The following is a 26,271-nucleotide window of genomic DNA, read 5'->3' as shown; positions in this document are numbered from 1 at the left end:
GTTTCTAATTCTTATTGCTTTTTATCTAAACTCTGCTGTAGGTTCCTGAGCCTAAAATTTTTGCCTGGATTTGAACGAGATCATCATTTATTTAAGAACCAAATGTCTTCCATGTTTTAAAGGACAGTATTTAAAGATCTGATGTTGATGTTACCCAGCTTTTATCTCACTAGCCTAAATCAGACAAATGATGCTGTCAAAGTCCTGTCAGATGCTTGGAGACTATTTTGAGTGGGAGAGAACAAGCTTAAAACTCAGTCCCCTTGTTCCCTAGCCGGCTTAATCAGTTTACTGTAATTAATTAGTAAAGTATTTTTTTAATGAGGAAGAACACAGTTTCATTAGTTGAGTTGCACGCTTGTCAGATGAACTTAATTTACAGTGTATTAAACAGCACCTAAACATGGCTTCTTCTTCCCTTTTCTTTCGTTTCTGTCCAATTTCCTCTTCTCACTTCATTGCCATCCAATTTTGGTCTCTGCTTTCTCTTGGCTTTTGTTTCCCAGTGCAGGGATTCCTTACCTGTCTCTGTCACTTTTTTCTTCCTTCTTTTGTTGGAAAGAGAGGCAGGGTATGTGCATGCTCACTTGTACTTGTGTATTCTCCACGAACAAGGGAACTGTTTATAGCTGTGGTCACCGACTGGTGGTCTGTGGACCACTGGTGGTCCACGAGAAAATTTTGGTGCTCCACAGAAAAATTATTTTCATTTTTTATATTGCACTAAATACTATTTATCTTTTTTAAAAAATCCATATTACTGGTCCACAGGATTTTAAATTATGAATTTATTGGTCCCTGAGGTCCGAAAGGTTGGTGATCCCTGGTTTATATGATATTTGTAGATAGGGGATCAATGTCATAAATGGGATAGCTTGTTTTATCAACAACGACATTTAATAATGATACTGTACATTTTATGTTAACTTTGATTTCTTTTTGGCCCACTTCTTTCTTTTGGGAGGGTGGAGGAATGTGGCTTCTGGCAGGTATATTTTACACCTGGCCTCACAATAAATTACAACACTCCTTATTCAGCACTAGGCTTATCTTGGCAGAAGATTTGCAGACATATCTAGACAGGAATCTTTACTGCAGATAGGAATGAAGCCTTGGGATGATATGGCCCACTGCAGTGCAAGGAAGTTGTTTATGTGTATATGTGTGTACAGACACAAAGAGTTGGCCATTTCCTTGATGGGATTGAGAAGCAGATCTTTACATAATGGGTATTTACTAGACTGGGGATTGGTCTTGCTTTTCCAGTTTCAGCTACAATCATATATACACATGTTCACGTATGCATAGAAGTGCAACTCATGCATACATTTATCAGAGTGAGGAAAGGGAGTAGTTCAGGGGTTTGGTGTCTCTATATAGGGTTTTCCTTGCATCCTACATTCATTTTATTAAAAGGGGATTGTATCAGTTGCAGAGTTATCTTCCAGTCTCAGAAATACGGCATGTTCTACAAATTAACCCATCTTTTCGCTGAAATTTTTTATGGGCCTAACTACTTTGATCTGGCTATAAACTGCCTAAATTTAGATTTAATATAACAAAGTTCACTTATCCACTGGGAAAAATATGAGATGCACAAAAATAGTTCCCAGTGGATCTGTTTTCTAGAAGAATGTGCCATGAAAGTGGTTTGGCTTTCGGCTGATGTGACCAGCTTTTGACATAGGTCATTTAAAAAGTAGCCAAGATACAGTCATGTAAGATTCAGCCAAGAAATCAGGGACTCATAATCCATTTTTTTCAACTAATGTTTTAAGTTCTGGGATTTTAGTCTTAAATTTCTTTTACCAAACTAAATTCTCAGAGGACATAATGGAAAGTAGCCATGAATCTAAATATAGACCATGAGAATTTGGTTTAGCAAAGTCCCAGGTCACATGGAAATGCTAATTCTGATTAAGGTAATAAAGGTTGCCATCATTAGTACCTTTAACCAGGGGTGAAATGCTCCCGGTTCAGACCGGCTCGCCCAATCCGGTAGCGATGGCAGTTGGTGGTTCAGAGAACCGGTAGCAAAAATCCCTGCCCCTGCCCCTGCCCCTGCTGAGCCGCGCCATCACTTGAGGTTGTTTTTTTTAACTTTTAAAAGCAGTTTTTCTTCAGCCGAAAACATGCCGTTAAAAGTAAAAAAAAAGCCTTTGATGATCCCGTGGCTCAGCTGGGGTGTCAGAACCTTTTAAACTCTCTTTTTGAACAACCTCTTCGGCCGAAGAGGTTGTTTAAAAAAAATAGCTGGGATAGCTCCTCTGGCTATCCCAGCTGAGTTCCTCATTACCAGAACCTTAAAAAAACATGTTTTCTACAAGCTTGTTAAAACAATTATTTTAAGAGGTTCTGGGCTGCAATGAGGAAACTTCAGCTGGGATCATCAGAGGAGCTTTTAAAATCTTTTTTTCTTCTGGTGATCCCAGATGAGTTGCCTGATCATCACAGGCTTTTAAAATCATTTTTAACAACCTCTTACAACAGCCCATGCCCACCCAATCACCCCCTCCCCCACTTACCTATAATTGCTGTTCCTTTTGGGCTGGCAAAGCCATGCTTTACATCAGTTGCATCAGCTAGCAACTGAATCTGCCTGCCTAAAATCCATCTCCTCAGTGAGCAACTGAATCTGCCTGCTTTGCTGGCTGAGGAACTCTGGCAATTGAAGTCTACAAACCTTAAAGTTACTAAGGTTGGAGACCCCTGATCTAAAAAATATAAATAAAATAAAATAATAAAATGAAATATTTGTGCAGCTTTCTGAGATTTGGTGTGTTTCTGTAGTGTTTCACTCTAACTACACAAACACACAAAATCTCACAAAGCTGTATGTGGCATTTTGTGTGTGTGTGTATGTGTGAGTCAGTTGTGTTTGTGTGTGTGTGTGTGTGTGTGTGTGTAAAGTGTGAAAGTTGGTTTTTGGTACCTCTTATTGTTTTGTATACTTCGTTTATTATTTTTATTATTTATTGTTATTGACCACGCCCACCCAGTCATCTGACCACCCAGCCACGCCCACAGAACCGGTAGGGAAAATTTTTAGATTTCACCCCTGCCTTTAACCATAGGAAAAAAATGTCTAAACTTGATAATTCAACTGTCATTATGGGCAAGAGATGAGTAAATTTTGACTTCTCAATTGGTTTGTTGTTTTTTATAACAATGGATTTGAATGCAATATATTTCTAAGTGTTCTAGGTATATTCTGGTTTTTTTTTTCTCTTTTATCTAACTCCAATCTTCAGATGTCTCAGATAAGATAGGGATGTTTGCTAGCAATAGATTTATTCATAAAACATATTTATTTTAAAAGGAAATGCCTGTGAGCAGTGCTGTGGGCAGTATTCATTATTGTCAGATTGATTCACAGCATTTGCTGAATTAGAATCATAGCTTTTACATAAGCAGATGGCAACTCATCACTTTGAAATGTAAACACTGAAGAGGGGTGACATTGGTAAAATGGTGCTGCATCTTTTAGCACGATATCAAAGCATTACAGGATATAACACATTTCTAAAAGAAAAAATATAGCTCTAAAACACTTTCTAAGAAGTTTTGCGTTGGTGATTTTGTGCCTTTCTCTGTTTGTAGGTGGAAAATGTGCGCTTCATTGATGGAATATCTTCCAAAAGAACTGCATTAGGGACTCTGTATCTAACAGCCACTCATGTCATCTTTGTAGAAAATGAGCCAGACAATCGTAAGGAGACATGGGTATGACAAGTTACGATTATATCTTGATAAATTCAGTGACCTGCACAGGCTGTGACGTATATTTAGAACCATAAAATGTTCTACAAACAGAAAGGCAATTAGGTCTGTTAAAACACTTTGTGAATATTTGGGGACTGTTCACTTCTATCTGTATCTCTAGTCATAAAAATTCCTAGCCCTCAAGGACCCTCTGAATCCTTGACTCACAGTGGAGAGGCCATTTATGCCACTAAGTCCAACCCCTCAGTCAGTGCCAGCATCCACACAATAACAGCTCATGGTATTCAGAGGTCTATTTTCTGCTTGGACATGTTCTAAGTAAGCAAAAAAGTTTAAATCATTGAAAGAGCAAGTAGGTATGAAGGAACTTCAGTAATTCTTAAGTCTTCCAAATACAGTAACCAACTTACTGATGCTATCAGTCTTGAGCGTTGTCCAGAGTGCAATTAGAATTCAAAAATATCTGGAGGGCAAAATATTTTTTTATTTCTATAACAACAGATCATGAACTATCATAGTCAGAAGAATAGTCTGTTCATCTGGAAAGAATAGATCTCCTATCCAAGGAGCCCATGCATCTCATCGAATAGAAGACCTGCCTGCTCTTGAAATTCCAAAAAGCAACCACATTACTTAGGTTCTTCAAGGGCAGGGCCAGCTCAAAATATTTTGCTTCCAGAGATCATAAAACAAACGGCATTCTCTCACTTTCCTCACAAAGATGCGTAGCAAGTTTTGCTCAGGCAGAAAATAAGGTGAAGAAGATGACCTGGAAATTAGAGCTCTACCAGTAATTTCACTGGACCTGGGGCAGCATTCTCCGACTGAGAGTATCATTCCTAAAAGTGTTAGCCAGTAAGAACAGAATACTGGGACTCTTGGTTATGGAAGGGACAATGCTCGCTCTTTTTTTCTTCTCGTGGATTATCTCCACCTTTTGAATGCTCTTCACATTTAGATTCCCTGCATATGTCAGTTTTGAAATAATTGCTCTAATCTCTTCCTTGTAGCATTCTACCATTCTGAAAGCTCTGTTTTCACCCTGGATTTTTTAAGTTGGTAGTTTCAAGTGACCACAGTTAGCATTTCAAACCCCTTTAAAGAATCCAGAAACCAAAGTTCTGGATTAAAGTCTCCTTGATTTTTAAACAAAGGCAAAATTCACCACCTCTAATAATACTTGAATTTCAGGATGTCAGGCATATGTGAAAATACATTCTGTGATTGTTCTAATTAAAAATATATTGAAAGTAAATAGTATTTAAAAATACATTCGAACAATTTCATAAAACGAAACAATAACACTTAGACCTTTTTGTTAATTCACTTGGAGCTATTTTTCTCCTCAGCCTGTCATACCTCGCAAAGTTGTTTTTGTGGGGAAATTCCCATTTATATTGTCTAAAGCTGTTAGGAGAATATGAACTATAAAATACATCAAATGCTTATTTTTGGATCTCAGTGAACAAGTTAATGATAGCTTCCTCTATGAGAGCTGGGTTTGTACGCATTCCTTCCAGCAGATGTAGTTAAGTGATGTCCCACTCTACTAAGTGATCTTCTGCTCCCCTTACTGATTCAGGATTCAGTTGCTCTAGCTCTCTGTGATCTTGTATAGTGCTAAAACTTTGTTCAACATGCTACTTATGTTGTTAAAGACACATCATACAGTTTTGATTATGTTGATTTATAAAATGGAATATATTTAGCTTCTCTTTAGATTGACTTATTTTTCTTCATCAGATTCTTCACAGCCAGATCTCTTCAGTTGAGAAACTTGCTACATCAGCTTCTGGTTGCCCAATGTTGATTCGTTGTAAGAACTTCCAGAACATTCAATTCATCATGTCTCAGGAAAGAGACTGCCACAATGTTTACATTTCTCTGATACGTCTGGCACGCCCAGGTATAGCATGGAAGTTCAGGAGGTACCCATACGTCTGTGCTGGCAGTTGGCCTGAGTAAAATTACTTCCTTGTAGGCATGGGTGACTCCTCTGTTTTGTTTATAAATCTCACTCTTAGGAGGCTGAGTTGTTTGGATTCTAGTCAGGGGTGAAATGTAAAATTTGTTACTACCGGTTCTGTGGGCGTGGCTTGGTAGTGGTGGTGGTAATGTGACTGGGTGGGCGTGGCCAACTTTTAAAAAAAAAACTTTTAAAAGCATTTTTTCTATGGATGAAGAGGTTGTAAAAAATGCTTTTAAAAGCCTGTGATGATCAGGCAATTCAGCTGGGATCGCCAGAAGAAAAAAAACTTTTAAAGGGTTCTGACGATCCCAGCTGAGTTGCCTGATCGCCAGAACCTTTTAAAAGCATTTTTTTACAACCTCTTCAGTCGAAGAGCTTGTAGAAAACATGCTTTTAAAGGGTTTTGACGATCCCAGCTGAGCTGCGCGATCATCAGAGTTTTTTTTTTAACTTTTAAAAGCATTTTTTCAGCTGAGGAAAAAATGCTTTTAAAAGTAAAAAAAAACCCTCTGATGATCATACGGCTCAGCTAGGGCGGGTGGGGGCAGGGATTTTTGCTACCAGTTCTCTGAACCACCCGCCACCATCACTACCGGATCAGGTGATCCGGTCCGAACCGGGAGCATTTCACCCTGATTCTATTTCAACAAAAGTTTCCATTGATCTGAATTTATTCTGATTTATTTCATAAATCTGTTTTGTACATTTGATATGGTTGGTTGTTGTATTCAGTTGTATTTTCTTTAACTACTCATGCTCTTGCTCATGTTCTTCTTATTCTTTTTGCTAGTTCTCTGGTTTTTTTCTTGGTCTTTTCCCTAAAGGCTGTTAATTTCTACTCTGGTACCAAAAAATTCAGAATCTCCATTTATTTTTTAGCTAATTCCATCCAGATTTATCATTCTTTTATGTTTGGAATTTTTTTCTCTCTGTCATTTTCAGTATTAATCTTGACATGGGACAAGAATGTTTTATGGAAATGTCCTTTCATTGTAAAAACTGTGTCTCTAATATAATTCCCTGGGTGATTTTACATGGATGATATATTTGTTGCAACTGCCCCTCTAAGTTCCCAAACCTTCCTAATTTATGAGATTCATTTATTTATAAAAATGATTGGGAAAATAGTTTGTTCTGAAGCAAATGTCCAACCTCAAATATAATTTATATTTCTAACTATCGCTTGGACTATGGAGTCCATGGAAGCATTATTTAAATATAAACTATAACTGTTGTTTCTTTGCCTTCGACTATATGCTTTGCCAATGGCTGTAATCAATATGGCATTCATTTCTGTGCCATCATTTGCCCCTTCATTGCCTCCAAGTATTTCTAATTGTCTAAAGGCTCAATCCATGTTATGTCAGAATGTGAAAAATAATTTCAACTCCCATACATTAAAGTGGCTGTTTCTAGCTTTGATTACACTAGATAAAGTAAGCGTGAATCAAAGCCCATCTACTATAAAATAAAAAATAAAAACACAGAGAGAAAAATAATGTTTCTGCTTTTTTCATCTGCTTTGTCTACCTGGTATAAATTAAATTACCAAATAATCTCAAGGAGAATACTGTATTGGCTGTCTCCCAAATGTTATCTTAAAAGTGTCCAGACAAAGAAAATGCAGAACTGACCTGAAGTCCACTCTGTAATTGTTGTTTGGCATTTCTACAATTATAACTTTCTAAAGAAGTTGGCTTTATCCCCTGGATTTAAAACATGAACAGTTGGAACAATTAAGCAAATAAATCAAGCGAATAAATGTTAGTGTTTGCCATTTTGCATTAATAATAATAACAACAATAATTCTAGTGAAGAAATAGCAGCTGTCTTGTTTTCTTGTTTTCAGTGAAATACGAAGAACTGTACTGTTTTTCTTTCAATCCAAAATTAAACAAAGAAGAACGAGAGCAAGGCTGGAATCTGACAAACTTAATGGAAGAATACAATCGTATGGGAATTCCAAATAATTACTGGCAGATTAGTGACGTCAATAGAGATTATCGTGTGAGTTGCCGTTCATGAAAACAAATGATCTGAGGTCTAAATATTGTGATTCAAAATATTAGTGTGTGAAAGACTTCTGTTTCCATCACTTTCCAAATAACTCAGAAGCTCAATTAATTATGAAATACTTGAACCAGTAAATATTAAGCTATGTACCTTGTAGTCTTCTGTATAAAACTTGCTTCGTTGTTTATTTCAGATGTATAAAATTGGTGTTTCCCTGCCATCCTACCTGAGAAATTGTGATTTTAAACACAATTAGCTTCTGAAGTTAGCTTCAGAAACTGCTTTGATTTCATAAATACAATTTCCCAGTACATAAATCATGGATAATTGATAATTGTTAAATCAACTTCTGGAAAGAGAGTGTAAAGGAAGGAAGACACTTGTATTTTATGTATTCCTGGATTGATAGAGTTCCCAACTTGGTATCTTCCAGAGGTATCAGAATCTGAATAGAGCTGAAAGGGACCTTGGAACTCTTCTAGTCCAGATACCATTTGGACTAGACCCTATACCATTTCAGATAAGTGACTATCCAGTCTCTTCTTAAAAACCTCCATTGTTGAAGCACCTTCAATATATGAAGGCATGCTCTTCCACTGGTTAATTGTCCTCACTGTTAGGAAGTTTCTCCTTAATTCCAGGTTATTTCTCTCCTTGATTAGTTTCCACCCATTGTTTCTTTTTCTGTCCTCTGGTGTTTTGGAAAATAAATTTACCCTCCCCCCCTTTGTGGCAACCTCTCAAATACTGGAATACTGCTATCATGTCTACCCTAGTCCTTCTTTTCTCTAGACTAGCCAAACCCAAATCCTGCAACCATTCTTCATATGTTTTAGTCTCCAGGTCTTTAATCATCTTAGTTGCCCTTCTTTGTACTTTTTCCAAAGTCTAAACATCTCTTTTGTAAGGTGGTGACCAAAGCTGGATGCAGTATTCCAGGGGTGGCCTTACTAAGGGTTTATAAAGTGGCATTAATACTGATATTGAAGAGTACTGGGCCTAAAACGGAACCTTGTGGTACCCTGCTTACTTCCCTCCATGTAGATGTAGTACCATTAAGGACTACTCATTGAGTACGGTTTGTCAGCCAGTTAAAAATCCATCTGGTGGTGATACTTTCTATCCCACATTATTCTAGCTTACCAAGAAGTAGGTTGTGATCTATTTTGTCAAATGCCTTGCTGAAGTCTAAATATACTATGTTCATAGCATTTCGCTGGTCTACTAATTTTGTCAAAGAATGAAATAAGATTGGTTTAGGATGATCTGTTTTTAACAAACCTGTGCTGGTTACTAGTTATAACTTATTTGTTTCTATCATAGAGTTTCACAGATCTGTTTTTTTAATTATTTTTTCCTGGTATCTTTCCAGGTATTGATGTTAGACTGATTGGTCTGTAGTTTCCTGGGTCTGTTTCCCCCCCTTTTTTGAAAATGAGAACCACATCAACTCTTTTCCAATCCTCTGGTAGTTCCCTGGTGCTCCAAGTTTTTTTAAACATGTGATACAATGGATCTGAGATAACATCTGCCAGCTCCTTCAGAACTCTGGGATGTAATCCATCAGGTCCAGGTGATTTATATTCAGTGAAGTCAGACAGGTGTTCTCTTACCATTTTCTTTATTTTAATTTTTATTTCTAGTCTGTCTTTTACAATTACATTTCTGGTAGGTTTGGCTATAGTTTCTTTTTGTGTGAGGACTGATGCAAAGAATGAGTTAAGCGGCTCTGCTTTCTCTCTACTCCCTGTTACTTCCTTGCCATCTTCTCTCTTTAGTGGAACCAACTGTTTCCTTGACTTTTTTCTTGTTATCTTTGACTTTTGTTGCAAGTCTTTGCTCATTCTGAGTCTTTGCTTTCCTGACTTCATCTTTGCAGATTCAGGGTTTGTGCTGATATTCTGCCTTAGTTATGTGTCCCTCTTTCCATTTTTTGTACTTATCCTTTTTGTCTTTCAGTTTATCAGAGAGATCTTTGTGCAACCTTGCTGGTTTCTTTTTGGATTTCTTGCTTTTCTTTTTCAGTAGTATTGTGTTGGACTGGGCTTTTATGATAATATATTTCAGTGTTTCCCACACTTCTTGAATTGTTTTCTCCTTTAGGATTTTTATCTATGAAATTTTGCTTAGGCTCTCTCTGAGTTTGTTAAAATCAGCTCTTTTAAAGTTTAAGGCACTGGTTGGATTATATTCTATTACCTGTGTTTGCATCATATTGAATTCCAGTATGAAGTGGTCACTCTCGCCCAAGGTTCCGGCAATTTCAACTCCCTCTATTACTTCTCTATTAGTAAGAATTAGGTCCAGTATAGTTTTTCCTCTTGTTACCTCCTCTACCTTGTCAGCTAAGTTGGTTAGGAATCTGTTTGATGTCCCACTTGCTGCAGAGTTTGTCTGCCAATTGATATCAGGTATTTAAAATCTCCCATTACTACTCTGGCATGTTTCTACATACATTTGTTAATTGATTAGCAAAGAGTCTATCTATTTCTTCTGCTTGGTTGGGTGGCCTGTAGTATACGCCTATGGCAATGTCATTGTTTTTCCTTTTATGTTGACCTATATGGATTCTAGGAGGTTTTCATTCTTGGTTTTGTATATTTCTGTAGAGATGTAGTGATCTTTTATATATAATGGAATTCTGCCTCCTTTTTTATTAGTCTGTTTCTTTTGAATAGTTTGTATCCTTCTATCAGTACATTCAAGTTGTGAGTTTTATCTCACTAAGTTTCAGCAATGGAAACTATATCACATCTGCGTTTATGTACTAATACTTCAAGTTCACCATGTTTGTTCCTTAAACTTTTGAGCGTTAATGGACAGGCATTTGAGTCCTTTTATGGGTCTTGAGTATGTTTCTTATATCTCCCACTTGGTAACTGGGATTTCCATCCTTTCCATCACTCTATATTTCATTATGTTTTTCTTTTTTTTATTTATTCTTTCTCTTTACTCCCTTATGTGATTGGTTATCTAGTGGTTTTATCTCATGTTAGCCTATAGATTCCAGAAATTGCATCCAACATCTGAACTGTTTTTGACGAGGACGGTGTTGGATTAATATCATGTTTCATGATACTATGTTTCATCTTAATCCTGTAATCTGGTCATTTTTGCAAAAAAAACGAAATAACCTTTTGCAGTTTTTCTGTTGGTAAACTTCAGATAGACAAAGTCTAAACCTGTCAGAATTTCCCAATAGGCCTCCAGTTATAAATGCTGTATCATACTGTTTAGATTATTTGAAGATTGATTATGGTAATATATAGGCACGCAAGAAAGTTTGCACTTTTTAACTTTTTCTTAGAATTGTCATTCATTTTTCTTGTTCACTGCACATGTATAAGATAATTATTTGTGAAGCAGTTTGGAATAATTCATCGCAGAGTGTTTGAAAAAATAAATATATACAACAGTATTTCTCAACTTTGTCAGCTACCAGAATTGTCCAGCCAGCATGACTGGCTGGAGAATTCTGGGAACTGAAGTCCACACTTCTTAAAATTGGCAGGGGTGAGAACATTGCTATACAGCAGAGGTGCCAAACCTGCAGCCTGTGTGTTGGATGCGTCATGCGCTGGCTGCGCCCACCCCCGGTTTTGTGAAGGGGACAAAAGTTGTGATACATCACGTGACGCCAAGGTGACGCTGCGAGTTTGACACCCCTGCTATACAGTATAGACTGCTTGAACAAATCAGTAAAAAATCTTCAGTTTTGCTTTCTTCTATTCTGGGACAGGTGTGTGATTCATATCCTACTGACATCTACGTACCCAAATCAGCCACTGCTCATATTATTGTGGGAAGCTCTAAATTTCGTAGTAGGAGGCGTTTTCCAGCACTTTCCTATTACTACAAGCAGAATAATGTAAGCATGAAATTAAAAATTTAAATAATTTATTCAATATATCCTGATTTTGAGTATTGAAATGATTTTGAAAGAATTTGTGTCAAGCAAGATTACAAAAATAGCTCCCAGTCAAAGGATGGGACATACCTTATCTGGCTTGATTTCTTCTTAAAGATGGAGGTTACTATAGTCCTATTATAGATAAGAAAAATTCATACATTTGCTTGTCAAATTATTAGAGATTTTTAATTGATTTATTGATCAGTTTTTAATTATATTAATCTTATTTTTTCTATGTGATTCAGGAAACACATTTGATTGGCATCATATCATCTGGAAAATTCAAAATGGCTGTTTGTGACAAATAAATCATGAGTCAGTTTGCTGTGAGAACACAAAAGGAACTAACCACAACCAGAGTATTATAACCAAGCTTGAACTTACTAAATATTTTCACAATAAAGCATATGGTTGCTCTTGTCTCTCTCTCTCTCTTGTTATCTCCTAGGCTTCCATATGTCGCAGTAGCCAACCTCTAGCAGGCTTCAGCGCTCGATGCCTGGAAGATGAACAAATGCTACAGTTGATCCGAAAGGCAAATCCTGGAAGTGATTTTATCTATGTTGTTGATACACGCCCCAAAGTAAGAGGCCTCAAATTCTGTTGTATTTTTTTATGCCGAGTGTTGGCTGAAATGTCTAAGAAATTTTGAAATTTCCCACCCCCAAAAAAAGTCGAAGCTCATTAAAGTGAATCAAACTGTTTTTAATTGCACTGAAGGGAAGCTCTGTTTGTAAATTTCAGCAAATAGAAATATTATTTTATTAGGTCATTAGCAACATACGTTTTGGTCTGGAGGATTGCATAGAAATGGAAATTGTGTTTACAGTCCTAAAATTAGTTTTCTCAATAAGCAAATATATTAATGAATGGGGAGAGGCTTGAACTGAAAGAGTTGAACTTACTGATTACCAGTGATGGGATTCAGCTGGTTCACACAGGTTCGGCCAAACTTTGTAGTTAACTTTGTGTGTAGTTCGGCAAACCCGCTGAATCACCATGCCTGGCCCTGCCTTGCAGCTTGCCCCTCCCCTTCCAACCACTCCTTGTCTTGCCCAGAAAGGCCAGAAAATGATCTTTTCTGAGGTCATTTTGGTATCTTGGCGGTCCTCTAACCAGCCTCCCTCCCCTCTCCAAGATGATGTCTGCGCAGGCAAAATCCCAAGGCAGCTCTGACAAGGTGCCCAAGGGAGAGGCTGCAGCTACTAAACAGGCGATCAAGCTAAGTGCCTGAAGAACCCCATCCATCACCGGGAGTCCAGGTGCCTCAGTAGATGGCAAGTGATGCCTCAGCCGGGCAGCCTCAGCCTCAGCAGACAACGGGCTCGGCAGGGGGGCAATCTAGTGGCCAGGAGCAGCTCTGCCCCAAGGAGACTGGGGGCATTGTTGGGGCTCCTGCGAAATGGGGCTCAGGCCCAGTCCCCTTGCTGCACCATGTTCCATGAGCTAATGCTGGCACTGTGCGGCTACCCAGGCACCCTCTTCATGTGCAGTGGCCTGCAGGTGGGCATGGCAGCAGCCCTCCTTTCCTCCACAGGGCCGAACCATCACCCTCCCTCCTCCTTCTCCTCCTTCCCCACAGATGTCCCATTCCTGCACCCAACCAAGGCCACTCTCCCGGCCTGCATCTGCCACCTGGGCATGCTCTACATTTACCTGCACGAGTTCATTGAGCAGTTCGCCAAGCACGCTCAGCCGCCGGCCACTGCCCTGCTGCAGGTACGCCCTTCCTGCCCTGCATAGTGGACTGTGGCACTGGGTGAACAGAGAGGGGGGGGGCTTCTAGCAACAGAGCGGGCGGGGAAGCAAAGTGGCTGGGCTGCTGCTGCCTTTCATTGGGGTGCATGGAGTGAGATGGGGCTCCTCTTGCCATCTCTTCTCCCATTGTCTGGCACCCTTAGCCACCCGCCCACCTTGGTATCAGTGCAATTTGGGGGTGGCAGATGGGGAGGGGAGGGGTGGGAAAGGAAAAGTATTCCCGACTCCCAGGCCAACTGGATTCTTCCCAGAAGTTCTTTCTCTGCCTTTCAGTGTCAGCTGTCAAAGATGAGGGTTCTGTAGGCAGAAGAGCTTGCTCCATCCACCACAGCCCAATTGCCCTCACATCCCCCAAGCATTTCCTTGCCTATCTGACTTCCAGCTCATTCACATTTCTCCATCACGTTTCTCGCTGTCGTGTGCAGGGAAACAAAAATTTGAACTTCTCGTGAAAAAAATTATCTTGCGAAGTTGGAATTGATTGATTGAACTTTATTTTAGTTCCACAAACTTGTTTCCCTATACACAACAGCAAGAAATGCGATGGAGAAATGTGATGGAGCTGGAAATCAGGTAGGCAAAGAAATGTTTGGAGGAAGTAATGACATCTGAGCTGCCCTGCCATCCTCCACGGGTTTGAGATGCCACTGAGGAAAGGTGCCAATGACCCTGCGGGCCTCTCTCTCTTTCTCCTCCTTCCACCACTGCCCAAAAGCCCTCGCATCCCCCAGGAAAGGTGGATAAAGAAAGCACCTCACCTAAAGGCTTCTGGCTTGATACGATCCCCCCCACTCTGCCTCTTCTATTGTTCACTCCCTGCCTGAACACAAGCAGGAGAAGCAAACTGTTCAGGGGCAGAAATGAGATGTGGGTGGGCGCTCCTCTCGCATTTCTTCTTCTTTTACTTTGTTGGGCCTGGAGGTGCTCTCTGTCTTGAGTCACTCTTCTCGCTTTATCCAGTGACAGAGATGGCATCTTAAGAAGCCATGGTTTAATTACCACATTCCGCACGTGATGGAATCCTCTTTCTTTGACCACCTTTCTTGCGGAAAGCAAGGGCACCTGGGGGTGGGGGGTGGGGCAAGCTCCGCGGCACAGCAGTGCAATGGAGAAATGGGCAATGGAGCGGCCATCATGAGGGAAGGAGGAGGCTGCTTTCTCTGCTTCTCCTCCTTCCCTCGGGCTGGTCGCTCCATTTGCCATTTCTCCATTGCATCTCATCACCCAGGATCCATTTTGATACCAGGGTGTGGGGGAATATTTTGCCTCGCCAAACTAACCCCACAGTCTCCTCTACATTTGGCTCAGCTTTGATCATGCTGTCAACTAAATTCCTCGACCCTCTCACTTTTGCCCACAGACTGACCAATACCTCCTGCACACAGCTCCACAGGGAGGGGGGAATCCCTCCACTCCCCCCAATTCTTCACTTTCCTTTGTGAGGTCTTGGGAGCATCGATTCCTTGTCTGTATGGTAACCTCCCCTCCTTGTTCCTCGGAAAACCTCACCTCTTAAAAGAGCCGTCCAGGAGGCTGAAACAGCCGCAAGACCAATGTGCAGACAAGCACACTTGGAAACAGCCTTTTGACAAAGGGTGGAAATCTAGGCGAACCAGTTGTTAAATTATTTGAATCCCACCACTGCTGATTACTCACTTGAAAAGTTGGAGAGAAGATATTTCTTTATCAATTATTTGAAAAACATGTGAGACTGAACTTCAAGGCTGAACTGAGTTTTGTTTCATTTTTCATTTTATTTAAATAATAGTTGTTATTTGGATAAAATGAAAGATGAGACAAAACTAAGCTCAGCCTTGAAGTTCAGTCTCACATGTAGTTGCCCTTTAAAATAGGTTGGTTTGAGACTATAACTTCTAGCAGACAACAAATCTCCCCTGCTAATTAAAAGTAGAAATTTGCAGAATTCCACTATTAAGCATTGCTTGCATTTCTTGAAATTGCAGAACAGCTAACAAAGATTCGGATACTCTTATGACTGTGCAGACAATTGCTATTATAGCCTCACTATAAATAGAGAAACACATAACATAAGATTTGGAAGCATTTTAGAGGTCATAGTCCTCTCTCGAATGCCAAAATCAATTACTCTATCATGCCTAACAGATGGCCACCCTGTATCTACCTAAATACCACCAAAAAAGAAGAATCTGCTTCTCCCCAAGGCTGCCTCCTCCATTGTGGAATAATTTTTATTATTAGGATATTTTCCTTTTGCAGTCATAATAAATATAACTTTATTTGCATTTTGTGACAAGCAGTAGAGGGCTCTCCAGCTTTACAAAATTAGAGCATACGTCCAAAGGCTTACTTGTAATATGGTCAACATTCCCTGTTGGGCAGATAGCCTTTGTGCAAGCACAGTGTGGCTGGTCAAGGAAACTTTCCAGAACATTAACAGGATTTGCTAGATTCTAGGAAATGCATATTCAATCCAGCAGACCTGTACTACAGGCCATACAACAACTTGTTGACCTTTGCCTTTTTATTGAGTGCAACAGCACCCAAAAGGGTCTTTATGCTTCAACATATATTTGATTACATTGTCAGTAGGTAAGGTGAGAAAGACAGTCTGGTGTAGTGGTTAAGGCCATAGCTAGAAACTGGGAGACCTTGAGCCCAAGTCCTGCCTTAGACACAAAGCTGGGTGACTTTGGACCAGTCACTTTCTCTCAACTGGTGGAAGCAGACAAACTTCTGCTTCTGAAACCACTTCTGAAATTTTGCAAAAAAACCTGCAGGGACTAGTCTTGACACTGACTTGAAGGTACACACACACACACACACACACACATGTAAAGTGAGTTCTGTCTCTAGAACACAATAGCATTTCTTATTCTTCCTCTTTTAAAAAGCACTCATTCTTAACTCAGTGGTTCTTCTAACAAGTCAGCTAAGGTCAACAATAATTTGGCATCTTAGAACAGATCGGGTCAGTATTCTGTGGCTCTGAAGAGAGGTTGCCATCTTCTGGATGAATTGTACAATTGAAATCACTGTTGAATGTAAAAGCTCCGAAGTAGTCGAAGGCAAAGGTGACAGCAGATCTCATTTTTATTTCATGGCTTTTAAAAAAATAAAGAATGCAGCCTGTATTTTCACTAATAAAACTCACAATCCTATATTGTGGAGGGCTCTTTCCTCCCTTTCTTTCTTTTGGCATATGGTTATGTTTTTATTTCTTCTGCATTATAAAGGAAAGAACATTATGTCAGAGGTCTGAAGGGTATTCTTTTTTCCTTGATCTTTGCAGCTCAATGCAATGGCAAACCGAGCAGTTGGGAAAGGGTACGAAAATGAAGACAACTATTCCAACATCAAATTTCAATTCATAGGTATTGAGAATATCCATGTTATGCGAAGCAGTCTTCAAAAAATGCTTGAAGGTAACATCTTATCTTTGTAGATGCTGGGGGCAGCTTGAGATTCATCTGTCTTTTCTTAAGGATCTGAGCTGAATGTATATTAGTACCAAAATTGAAATGAGGGATTTTGCTTCATTAATACTGCAAAGAGCATTGCAGTTTTAGCATTTAACCCCATTAATGTGAAACAATTTTTCTAAAGTGAAAACGTTGCATTAAATTGACCCTCTGCTTCAGTGGCTGTTAAGAGCTTTTCCTGTAGATATTTTTCAGCCTTGCTGTCTGATATTGTTGAGTTGGAGAGTTTAGCAACTTAATAGGGGATCTCTTCAATAGGCGATTCATTTTATGAATCCTTCCTCTTGTGGCATTAGAGAAACTTCTATATAATTGGCTCTGTATGTTTTGAAAATGTTTCAGAATCAATTTTTGTGTTAAATTTATATTTTACTGATAAAGAAGTAAAGGGAGCCTAGTATAGATCTATTTCAAGCTAGCCATGCCCTTCTGAGATTCGAATCTGGGCTACTTGCATATTAGGTAGATGTATTAACCTCTAAGCTGTGGGCTCTCGTCACTTTGTCGGCTATACCAGGGGAGAGATTAAGTGTTTACGCGGAAGCAGTATCCATAGTCCCATGTTTGGATAGACCAGGTTGCCCTGATAGACCAGTTTCACAAAAAAAAAAACACTTCAGAAATGTTCCTCATGAGCTTGAAAAAGTAGTAGTCGTTTTAAAGATCTGATTCATTGAACCAGGTGTGGCTATCTGACTTATTAAAGCAAATGGGGCTTTAATGCAACTCTCTAATGAGTCTGCATCTGTTTTCATATATGCTTGGAATCCTGAAGAAAGACATAACTGCATTTAAGCAGTTCTGGGCTTGCATCTGGAAGCAACTCTTCCATAATTTTAAAAGGATGTGCATCTTAATGCAGAATATATAGTAATTTAATAATTACTATGATGGTCAGTTTCTGCTAACCTATTATATAGGCATTACCCTTTTCTTTTACCCTTCTCATCCTACTTTGGAAAAAGAAATAAAATTATATGGTATGTATCTTAGCTTACAGAAGGTTTGGTTTATTTCCTCCACTTCTGACATATTGTTTACTGTGCTTGTTGTCTAATCAGCCCACATTCTCATTTCTGCCAATCCTTTTTGTACAATTAATGGCGAAAGACAGATCTAGAATGGCAATAGAATAGAATAGAATAGAATTTTTTTTATTGGCCAAGTGTGATTGGACACACAAGGAATTTGTCTTGGTGCATATGCTCTCAGTGTACATAAAAGAAAAGATACGTTCATCAAGATACAACATTTACAACACAATTGATGTTCCATATATCAATATAAATCATAAGGATTTGCCAGCGACAAAGTTATAGTCATACACTCATAAGTAGAAAGAGATTGGTGATGGGAACGATGAGAAGATTAATAGTAGTGCAGATTTAGTAAATAGTTTAACAGTGTTGAGTGATGGCCTTCGGGAAAAAACTATTCTTGTGTCTAGTTGTTCTGGTGTGCAGTGCTCTATAGTGTCGTTTTGAGGGTAGGAGTTGAAACAGTTTATGTCCTGGGTGTGAGGGATCTGTAAATATTTTCACGGCCCTCTTCTTGATTCGTGCAGTATACAGGTCCTCAATGGAAGGCAGGTTGGTAGCAATTATTTTTTCTGCAGTTCTAATTATCCTCTGAAGTCTGTGTCTTTCTTGTTGGGTTGCAGAACTGAACCAGACAGTTATAGAGGTGCAAATGACAGACTCAATAATTCCTCTGTAGAACTGAATCAGCAGCTCCTTGGAATGTGTCAAATCAAATGTATTTTTCCAATTTATTTAATTACCAGGGTTAAAAACACAGGGATAATGACCAACTACAACAAAGACAATGAAATAATCATATGAAACCCAAAAATGAAGACTTAGAAACCACATACAAATTAACTAAAGATACAGTAAAACAATATAAAACAAGAATAAAATAGAAATTGAACAAGATAAAAAAGCAATTCAATATAAGAGGAAAAAAAGACATTATAATATTATCATTTCAAGTCTAGGACATCTTATGCCTCCTTATGGAAATTTCTGCAAATAAGAATTGCAAGGCCAGTGGCTTTTAATGGAGACATTGCTTAGTAACTGAATTCCTCACTAAATTAGTTCGCTTTTGAACTCCAGGTCAGCTACTGCTATCAGACCTGGCTGATTTAGATCTGACGTTTAGGACTGCAGTTTAGGACTTTGTGGTCTTTGCTCAGTCAAGTAGAAAGCAAATATTAACTCTGATATGGGAACAAACCTCTATTTTGACTCTATTTAGGCTTTGCAAACAGGAGGTAAGCAGTCTCAGAGTAAATCCAGCTGCTAATGGCTTGTGTTCCCATCTGCGTAGATGCATTAATCATTTGACAGGCTTCTTGCTGTCAGCAGTCCACTGTCATGAGGGTTCTCTGAGACGCTATTTTGAACATACCTGTTGTGATCAAGTGCGAAGAATCACTCTTTTCACTGAATGATAAGATTGGTCCTCCTAGGCTGATGCCCTCCAGATGTGTTGGAGTTCCAACACTCCTAATTTTCCAACCCACAGGGGATAAGTATTGCTTGGCATATATGTAGAACATCAGGTTTGGCATATCTGGATTGGCTTTAATCTAAGGTTACCAGATCTGGATTAAAGGTTTGGTATTGGAACCCTTCTGCAGCCTATAGGAAAGGGATCTGCCACACCTTCAGATGTGTATGGGTGTAGGGAATTTCTCACCAATTTGAATGGATCAGCATCCTACGTGTCGTGAAAGAGCGATTGATGGCTATATCCCTCCTATATGACAAGAAATATTTTTTTCTATTCATGTCAGCAGCTGGGGAATAGCCAAGCTTACACAACTGTACAGTTCCTTTTTGTCTTCGATTTTTAAGATGAAATGCCAGTTTAAGAGAGTGTGATTTTTGAAGAAGGAAGTGGCAGAGAGGGAAGATTTAATTGAACCTTTTCTTCCAACATTGGTCTTTTAGTTGCTTTCTTAAAAAAAGATATGAGTGAACTGAAGCCCTGCAGAAGATAAACTTAGTCCTGCTATTTTGAGAACAAAAACACCTACTGGGTTAAAATATGAAGAGACCTTGATTGCAGCAGTCCTTAATTCAGTGTCTGTTGACATAGCCTTTTCATTTTGGGGACTTTGTTATGCATGTTTTCCCCAGAATTTAAAAGCATATGGCTTGCAGCAATGCAAGAAATCAAACTGGTATATAATGGCTGGTCAGTCATGCAAATCAGTCATGCAGCCGAACAAGTGACCAACATGTATGTGAAAATCAATTCCCCTTTTTAAGCTAGACTTACCATGTAAAATTAGCAACTTAAAAAATTCTAGTCTGCTGAAATGGGCTTATTTTGCAGTCTGTGAGCTGACATCTCCTTCAATGAGTGATTTCCTGTGGGGGCTAGAGAATTCAGGCTGGTTGAAGCACATCAAAGCCATTATGGATGCGGGCATCTTTATCACAAAGGTACAATATATGCTTCGTAAATGAAAATGGGGATGTGCCATTTCACGTAATGGAAAATCTTTGATTTTCTTCCACTTGCATGTGTTATGGAATAAAATTAATACAGTCCAGATCTGTGCCTCTCTGGCCTAGAAAATAACACGGTGCTGGACATAATGCTAGATGCTGTGCAGAGAAGTGTTGCCCAAGCTCATGAACCTATTTTTGTCTAGCATAACTGGTGATGCCAATTTCCTGATATTTGTGATTCTTTCTTAAATGTCACATGTATGCTTGGATAAGTGTACAGAACTGTCAGAATGAAATGCTGCAACTGGAAATGAAGCACATTCATAATTAAAAGAAGCTCAAGGCCAAGGTGAGAAATAATAGAGAATATCAGTGGGATAAAAGGCAAGTCATAGTGATTCATTGGCGGCTTCTCCAACAATGAAGAGATGATGAAAGGAAAAGATTTCATGGTATATTTCCACCCAGCAAAATACGGTTATTCACTATGTACAAAAGCCTTCCACAGTGTATTACATTGGCTGCAACATTGGGAATAAAACTCATATCATTGATCCATCCAGTTGAGTATTTGACAGACAATGGCTACCCAAGGTGTTTCTAGCAGAGATATTTCCAGCTTTATCTTGAGATGCTAAGAGTTGACATTCCACATACTTACTTCTCTATCATTCCCTTTCTGTAGGAATCAAAGATACATTCCTTCTTTCTTTCTTTCTTTCTTTCTTTCTTTCTTTCTTTCTTTCTTTCTTTCTTTCTTTCTTTCTTTCTTTCTTTCTTTCTTTCTGTTTTAGGCTGTTGCTGAAGAGGGAATCAGTGTTCTTGTTCACTGTTCAGATGGATGGGACCGGACTGCTCAGGTTTGCTCTGTAGCAAGCCTTCTACTAGATCCATATTACAGAACTATAAAAGGATTTATGGTAAGCAAGACAGCTTTAATTAGCAGAAAAAGGGATACGTTCTGAGTTCATTTTTAATGGAATTAAAGTGAAATTATTTTTTAATAACATCAAACTATTTAGTGAATTTCCAGAGGATTTATCTTCTACATTTTGGGAGATGATGCACCACATTTTTGGAAGTCCGTATTTGAGGTCCATCTTCAACTATAGACTCAGTTAAGCAGTCACAACTTACTATGGAGCTAGCAGTTGTGCTTCTCATTGTTATCCCTACATAAAAGCGCTTCTGGCACTCTTGCTTAAGCTCTGGTGAAAGGCAAGGAAGTTGAACCAGTTCACTGTCTTGGAATACACAAATTTATGGTGAACAGATCAAAAGCAAGAGCAGCTTTGTGGATTACAAGAAAAAAAATCTGGTCCAAGAATGGATGCAGGTTTAGCTCAAATAGATGGGACACATATTTTCAGAAATGAGGGACTAACACTTGTGCACTTGGCATAACTTACTACCACCCCAAGTAATTGAATGGACTATCATTCCCCCCAATTTCTATCATATTTCTTATAACTTTACAGTAAATGCATCTTAAATGTAATCATCATTTACCCCCTTTCATTATCTTGTTTATGAAGAGATCTTGGAGTTTCAAAACATTCTGCATTTTGTAACTCTTGAATGGGAAACTTGAATGCTAGCCATTGTATGAAATAGATTGGAAGAAACTGCATTGAAGAGACAGAGACTAGTTAGCTCTGAAGCTTGCAAATTTTAATTTAATCTGTGATTTAATTTTAATTTTGAGTTTTCTATGTAAGGCCAAAGTGGATGCAAAAGACTAGGATGTATTTAGAATATTAGAATTATAGGGCTAGGGGGGACCTTGGAGGTCTTCTAGTCCATCCCCCCTGCCAAAAGCAGAAACATTTATACGATCCTTGACAAATGGATGTCCAATATTTTCTTGAAAATCTCCAGCAATGAAGCCACCTACCTAGGCAAGCTGTCATGTTACTCCTAAGTGCAAGACCTTATTTTTCTCACCACTGAACTATATCTTATTGGATAGGGCTCATTGCTCTAGTTCAGGGTTCGGCAACCTTAAACACTCAAAGAGCCATTTGGACCTGTTTCCCACAGAAAAGAAAACACCGGGAGCCACAGAACCCTTTTGACATCTAAAATGAAGATAACGCTGCATGTGTTATTTTTTTACCTATATGCTAAGTATAAAAAACTATAGTGTGTTGCATTTATGAAATCAAGAACTGCTGCAAAGAAAACAATTTTTTATTTCTGCATGCAACAAAAACATTTTGAACTCCAAAAGAAAAGATGGGTCGAAAACCTCAATAAATCATGTGCCGGCAGGTGTCTCACATTGGCAGTTGTGATGCATATTTTGAGCGACAGGGAGCCACAGCAGAGGGATGAAAGAGCCACACATGGCTCCAGAGCCGCAGGTTGCAGACCCCTGCTCTAGTCTGACAAAATCCTTCTGAATCTTGAGTCTTATCTTTCAGAGTGTTAGCAATTCCTCCCCAGCTGGGTGTCATTTGCAAACTGGATGAGCTCCACTTCTATCCCCATAAAACTTAGATAATTTTTGAAGATGTTGAAGAGCACTGTGCTGAAGACAGAATCTTGAGGTACCCCACTGCATGCATTGCTCCATGTAGATGTCGATCCATTGAGGGTGAACACTGAGTGCAGTTGGTCAGTCAATTGAAAATCCATCTGGTGATCTGTCTCACATTGCTTTATCTTATCAAGAAGTAGGCTGTGGTCTACTTTATTGAATGCCTTACTGAAATCCAAGTATCTATATCCACAGCTTTTTCCTGGTCCACTTATTTAATCACTTTATCAATGAAGGTTTTTAATAAACCCATGCTGACTTTTATTAATCACCTTGTTCATTTCTAGGTGCTCCTAAATCCATTGTGTGATTATCTTTTCTAGGATTTACCAGGTATTAATGTCAGGCTGATTGGTCTGTACTTTCCTGGTTCCGCTTTTTTTCATTTTTCGAACATTGGAACCAGATCAGCTCTTTTCCAGTGCTCTGGCACTTCCCCCTTGCTCCAGGAGCTCTGAAAGATTTGTTTAGTGGTTCTGAGATCACATATGCCAGTTCCTTTAGAGCCCTGGGATGTCAACCATCTGGTCCTGTCAATCTGAACTCATCCAAAGAGGATTAGTATTATCTTACTAAATTTCTTGCCTGTTTTGATGTGTTTTTCTATTTTCTCCTCTAACCCATAATTCGTTTTCCAATAAAAGGGGGAAGCATCTTTTCTCTTTTTCTAATATAAAACATAAATTATCACTTTCCTCTGAGAACCTGGTTTGGGAATATGGGTATACATTTCCCTGACATATTCCCATGCAGCTGGCATGAACAACTGGCTTCTCTAAAAGGCTATGATGACTCAAATCCATCAAACTTAGATTCTTTGTCATGTGTTCATGTGTTCTGTCAGTGTGGCAGATGGAGATAACTTTAAGAAATACAAACTGATTTATAGCCAATTAATGTTAACTTTGAAGCATTAAGCGTAGAGCAAAAACCATGTAACATTATAATGTGAACCTCAGGGTGTTAAAAATTATTCTATAAATGGATAGCAAATTTCCAGCATAACAAAATTGTATGTTGCCATATAAATAGGCTGCCAATCAGTTTCTAAAATTCATAACAGTATGATTACTGTCCCTGATAAAACTTACCCTTTTTCTGGGGTCTAGGCCAGGTCAGTGTGGCCAACTCACTATGGTCAGCATGAGCTGGTCATCTGGAGTTGTCCTGCAGTGACTTGGAGGTGGCGAGTTGGCCGTGGTGAACTGACTCTGGCAAGCTTGCCACAGGGAGTTGTCCCATTCTGCTTTTTCTGATTGTGAAATTTCAGGATTATTTTTAATAATCCAATTAATTAGACTAAGAAACATAATTTTCTGCTTCGCTATAAAACCTCAATAAACTCCTTTGATGCTACTTTTTTTGTTTCAGGTATTAATTGATAAAGATTGGGTTTCATTTGGTCATAAATTTAATCACAGGTAAGCATGGTTCTTTAGTGTGGGTTCTGTGAAGTGGCAACCAGGTACTTTGCTGCCAGAGAACATCAAATGAACATCTGAATATTAAATATTGACCATGGAAATTTCTGATGGCATCATGTTCGCCTTGTGGTCACTTGAGTCATTCTTGATTCTTCATAGAATAGAATAGAATAGAATAGAATAGAATAGAATAGAATAGAATAGAATAGAATAGAATAGAATAGAATTTTTTATTGGCCAAGTGTGATTGGACACACAAGGAATTTGTCTTGGTGCATGTGCTGTCAGTGTACATAAAAGAAAAGATACCTTCATCAAGGTACAACATTTACAACACAAATGATGGTCAATATATCAATATAAATCATAAGGATTACCAGCAACAAAGTTACAGTCATACAGTCATAAGTGGAAAGAGATTGGTGATGGGAACAATGAGAAGATTAATAGTGCAGATTTAGTAAATAGTCTGACAGTGTTGAGGGAATTATTTGTTTAGCAGAGTGATGGCCTTCAGGAAAAAAATGTTCTTGTGTCTAGTTGTTCTGGTGTGCAGGGCTCTATAGCGTTGTTTTGAGGGTAGGAGTTGAAACAGTTTATGTCCAAGATGTGAGGGATCTATAAATATTTTCATGGCCCTCTTCTTGATTCGTGCAGTACATAGGTCCTCAATGGAAGGCAGGTTGGTAGCAATTATTTTTTCTGCAGTTCTAATTATTTTCTATTATTTAATTAATAATTAATTAAGTTCTAATTAATCATAACTACATGGACAGGATTATGCAGTTTTCTTAGTACCATTTTGGAGGAGGTTGGCCAGTACCACTTATCTAAGGCTGAGAGATAATGATTGACCCAGAGTTACCAATATTTTTTGGTGTCGGGTGTAAGGGAGGATTAGAATTTGGGTCTTTCCACTCCATTCCTGTGCCTTAATCATTAGACCAACCTAACTTCTGTATCTCATGAGTATAGTGAAATATAATTAGAAATGATATGAAATGTAAAGGCTCATTTTTAAGCAGATCCAAATTCGATTGAATATAACTGGTCCTTTTCTTAATCACCTTTCCTTTGATTTTTTAACTTTTGAAAAGTCTTTCTAGGCTTATTGGCTGAGTTTATACACCGCACTATATCAAGATTTTAATTACTGTTTGTTTAAAAAGCCATATCAGTCTGGTTCACACATAACTCTAAGCATAAACTGTGGCTTATAAAGTACAGTGGCCAGGTTCATACATTAGCCTATGTGAAAGCCACACAAATCACATTATGCCACTTGTGGTGATATATGAGCCCAATCTTCTTTCTTATTGGACTAATCAATATAAGTAAAATCCATTTAGCTATTCAGGCTTTAGCTGGCTATTGGGACCTCTGGAGGGGGAAGGAGGGGGCAAGCAAAGGAGAGAAATGACATATGATATTACATAAAGGCCAAGATTTGGTACTTTCATCACTCATCAGGACACAAGTATGCAGTTGTAGCAGTTGCATGATGATATTATATTGCATACGTCATTTTGACCTGTTTGTGGTTACCTTCTAATTGACATGGATACATATACTCTGGCAAATTTTATTCCGCAAATGAAGCAAACAATAGAACTGACAATTAGGATGGAAGATGTGCAAATTCTAGAAGATCCAGAATTTCAGAAAGGTAACAATTGTGAATTAATATTTTCCCCTGGCATTGATGTAGATATGGCAATTTAGATGGAGACCCAAAGGAGATATCACCAGTCATTGATCAATTTATTGAGTGTGTTTGGCAACTTATGGAACAGTTTCCTTGTGCCTTTGAATTCAACGAAAGATTCTTGATCCACATACAGCATCATATATATTCCTGCCAGTTTGGAAACTTCTTGTGTAACAATCAGAAGGAAAGACAGGAGCTCAAGTAAGTCACTTTATAAAATATGTGTGCATGGTACGCCAGAATGACCCTTTATTCCAGTGGTGAAATCCAAATTTTTTTACTACCAGTTCTGTGGGCGTGGC

At 38.6% G+C, this 26,271-nt stretch overlaps 1 protein-coding gene across 1 annotated transcript in view; it reads left to right on the top strand.

Moving 5' to 3' along the window:
- Positions 1-26,271, top strand: part of MTMR7 (myotubularin related protein 7) — a 45,877-nt gene that overhangs the window by 8,158 nt on the left and 11,448 nt on the right. The window contains exons 2-11 of the mRNA XM_058192004.1: positions 3,601-3,723; positions 5,467-5,629; positions 7,542-7,699; positions 11,445-11,573; positions 12,064-12,198; positions 16,645-16,777; positions 20,180-20,289; positions 21,093-21,218; positions 24,209-24,258; positions 25,970-26,170. Of these exons, the coding sequence (XP_058047987.1) occupies positions 3,601-3,723; positions 5,467-5,629; positions 7,542-7,699; positions 11,445-11,573; positions 12,064-12,198; positions 16,645-16,777; positions 20,180-20,289; positions 21,093-21,218; positions 24,209-24,258; positions 25,970-26,170 (1,328 nt within the window). The remainder of the gene's footprint in view (positions 1-3,600; positions 3,724-5,466; positions 5,630-7,541; positions 7,700-11,444; positions 11,574-12,063; positions 12,199-16,644; positions 16,778-20,179; positions 20,290-21,092; positions 21,219-24,208; positions 24,259-25,969; positions 26,171-26,271) is intronic.

Source organism: Ahaetulla prasina, chromosome 8 (genome assembly GCF_028640845.1).
Source record: "Ahaetulla prasina isolate Xishuangbanna chromosome 8, ASM2864084v1, whole genome shotgun sequence".
Lineage (NCBI taxonomy): Eukaryota > Metazoa > Chordata > Lepidosauria > Squamata > Colubridae > Ahaetulla > Ahaetulla prasina.
The sequence above is the reverse complement of the archived record's forward strand: the minus strand, read 5'-3'. Positions and strand labels throughout refer to the sequence as shown.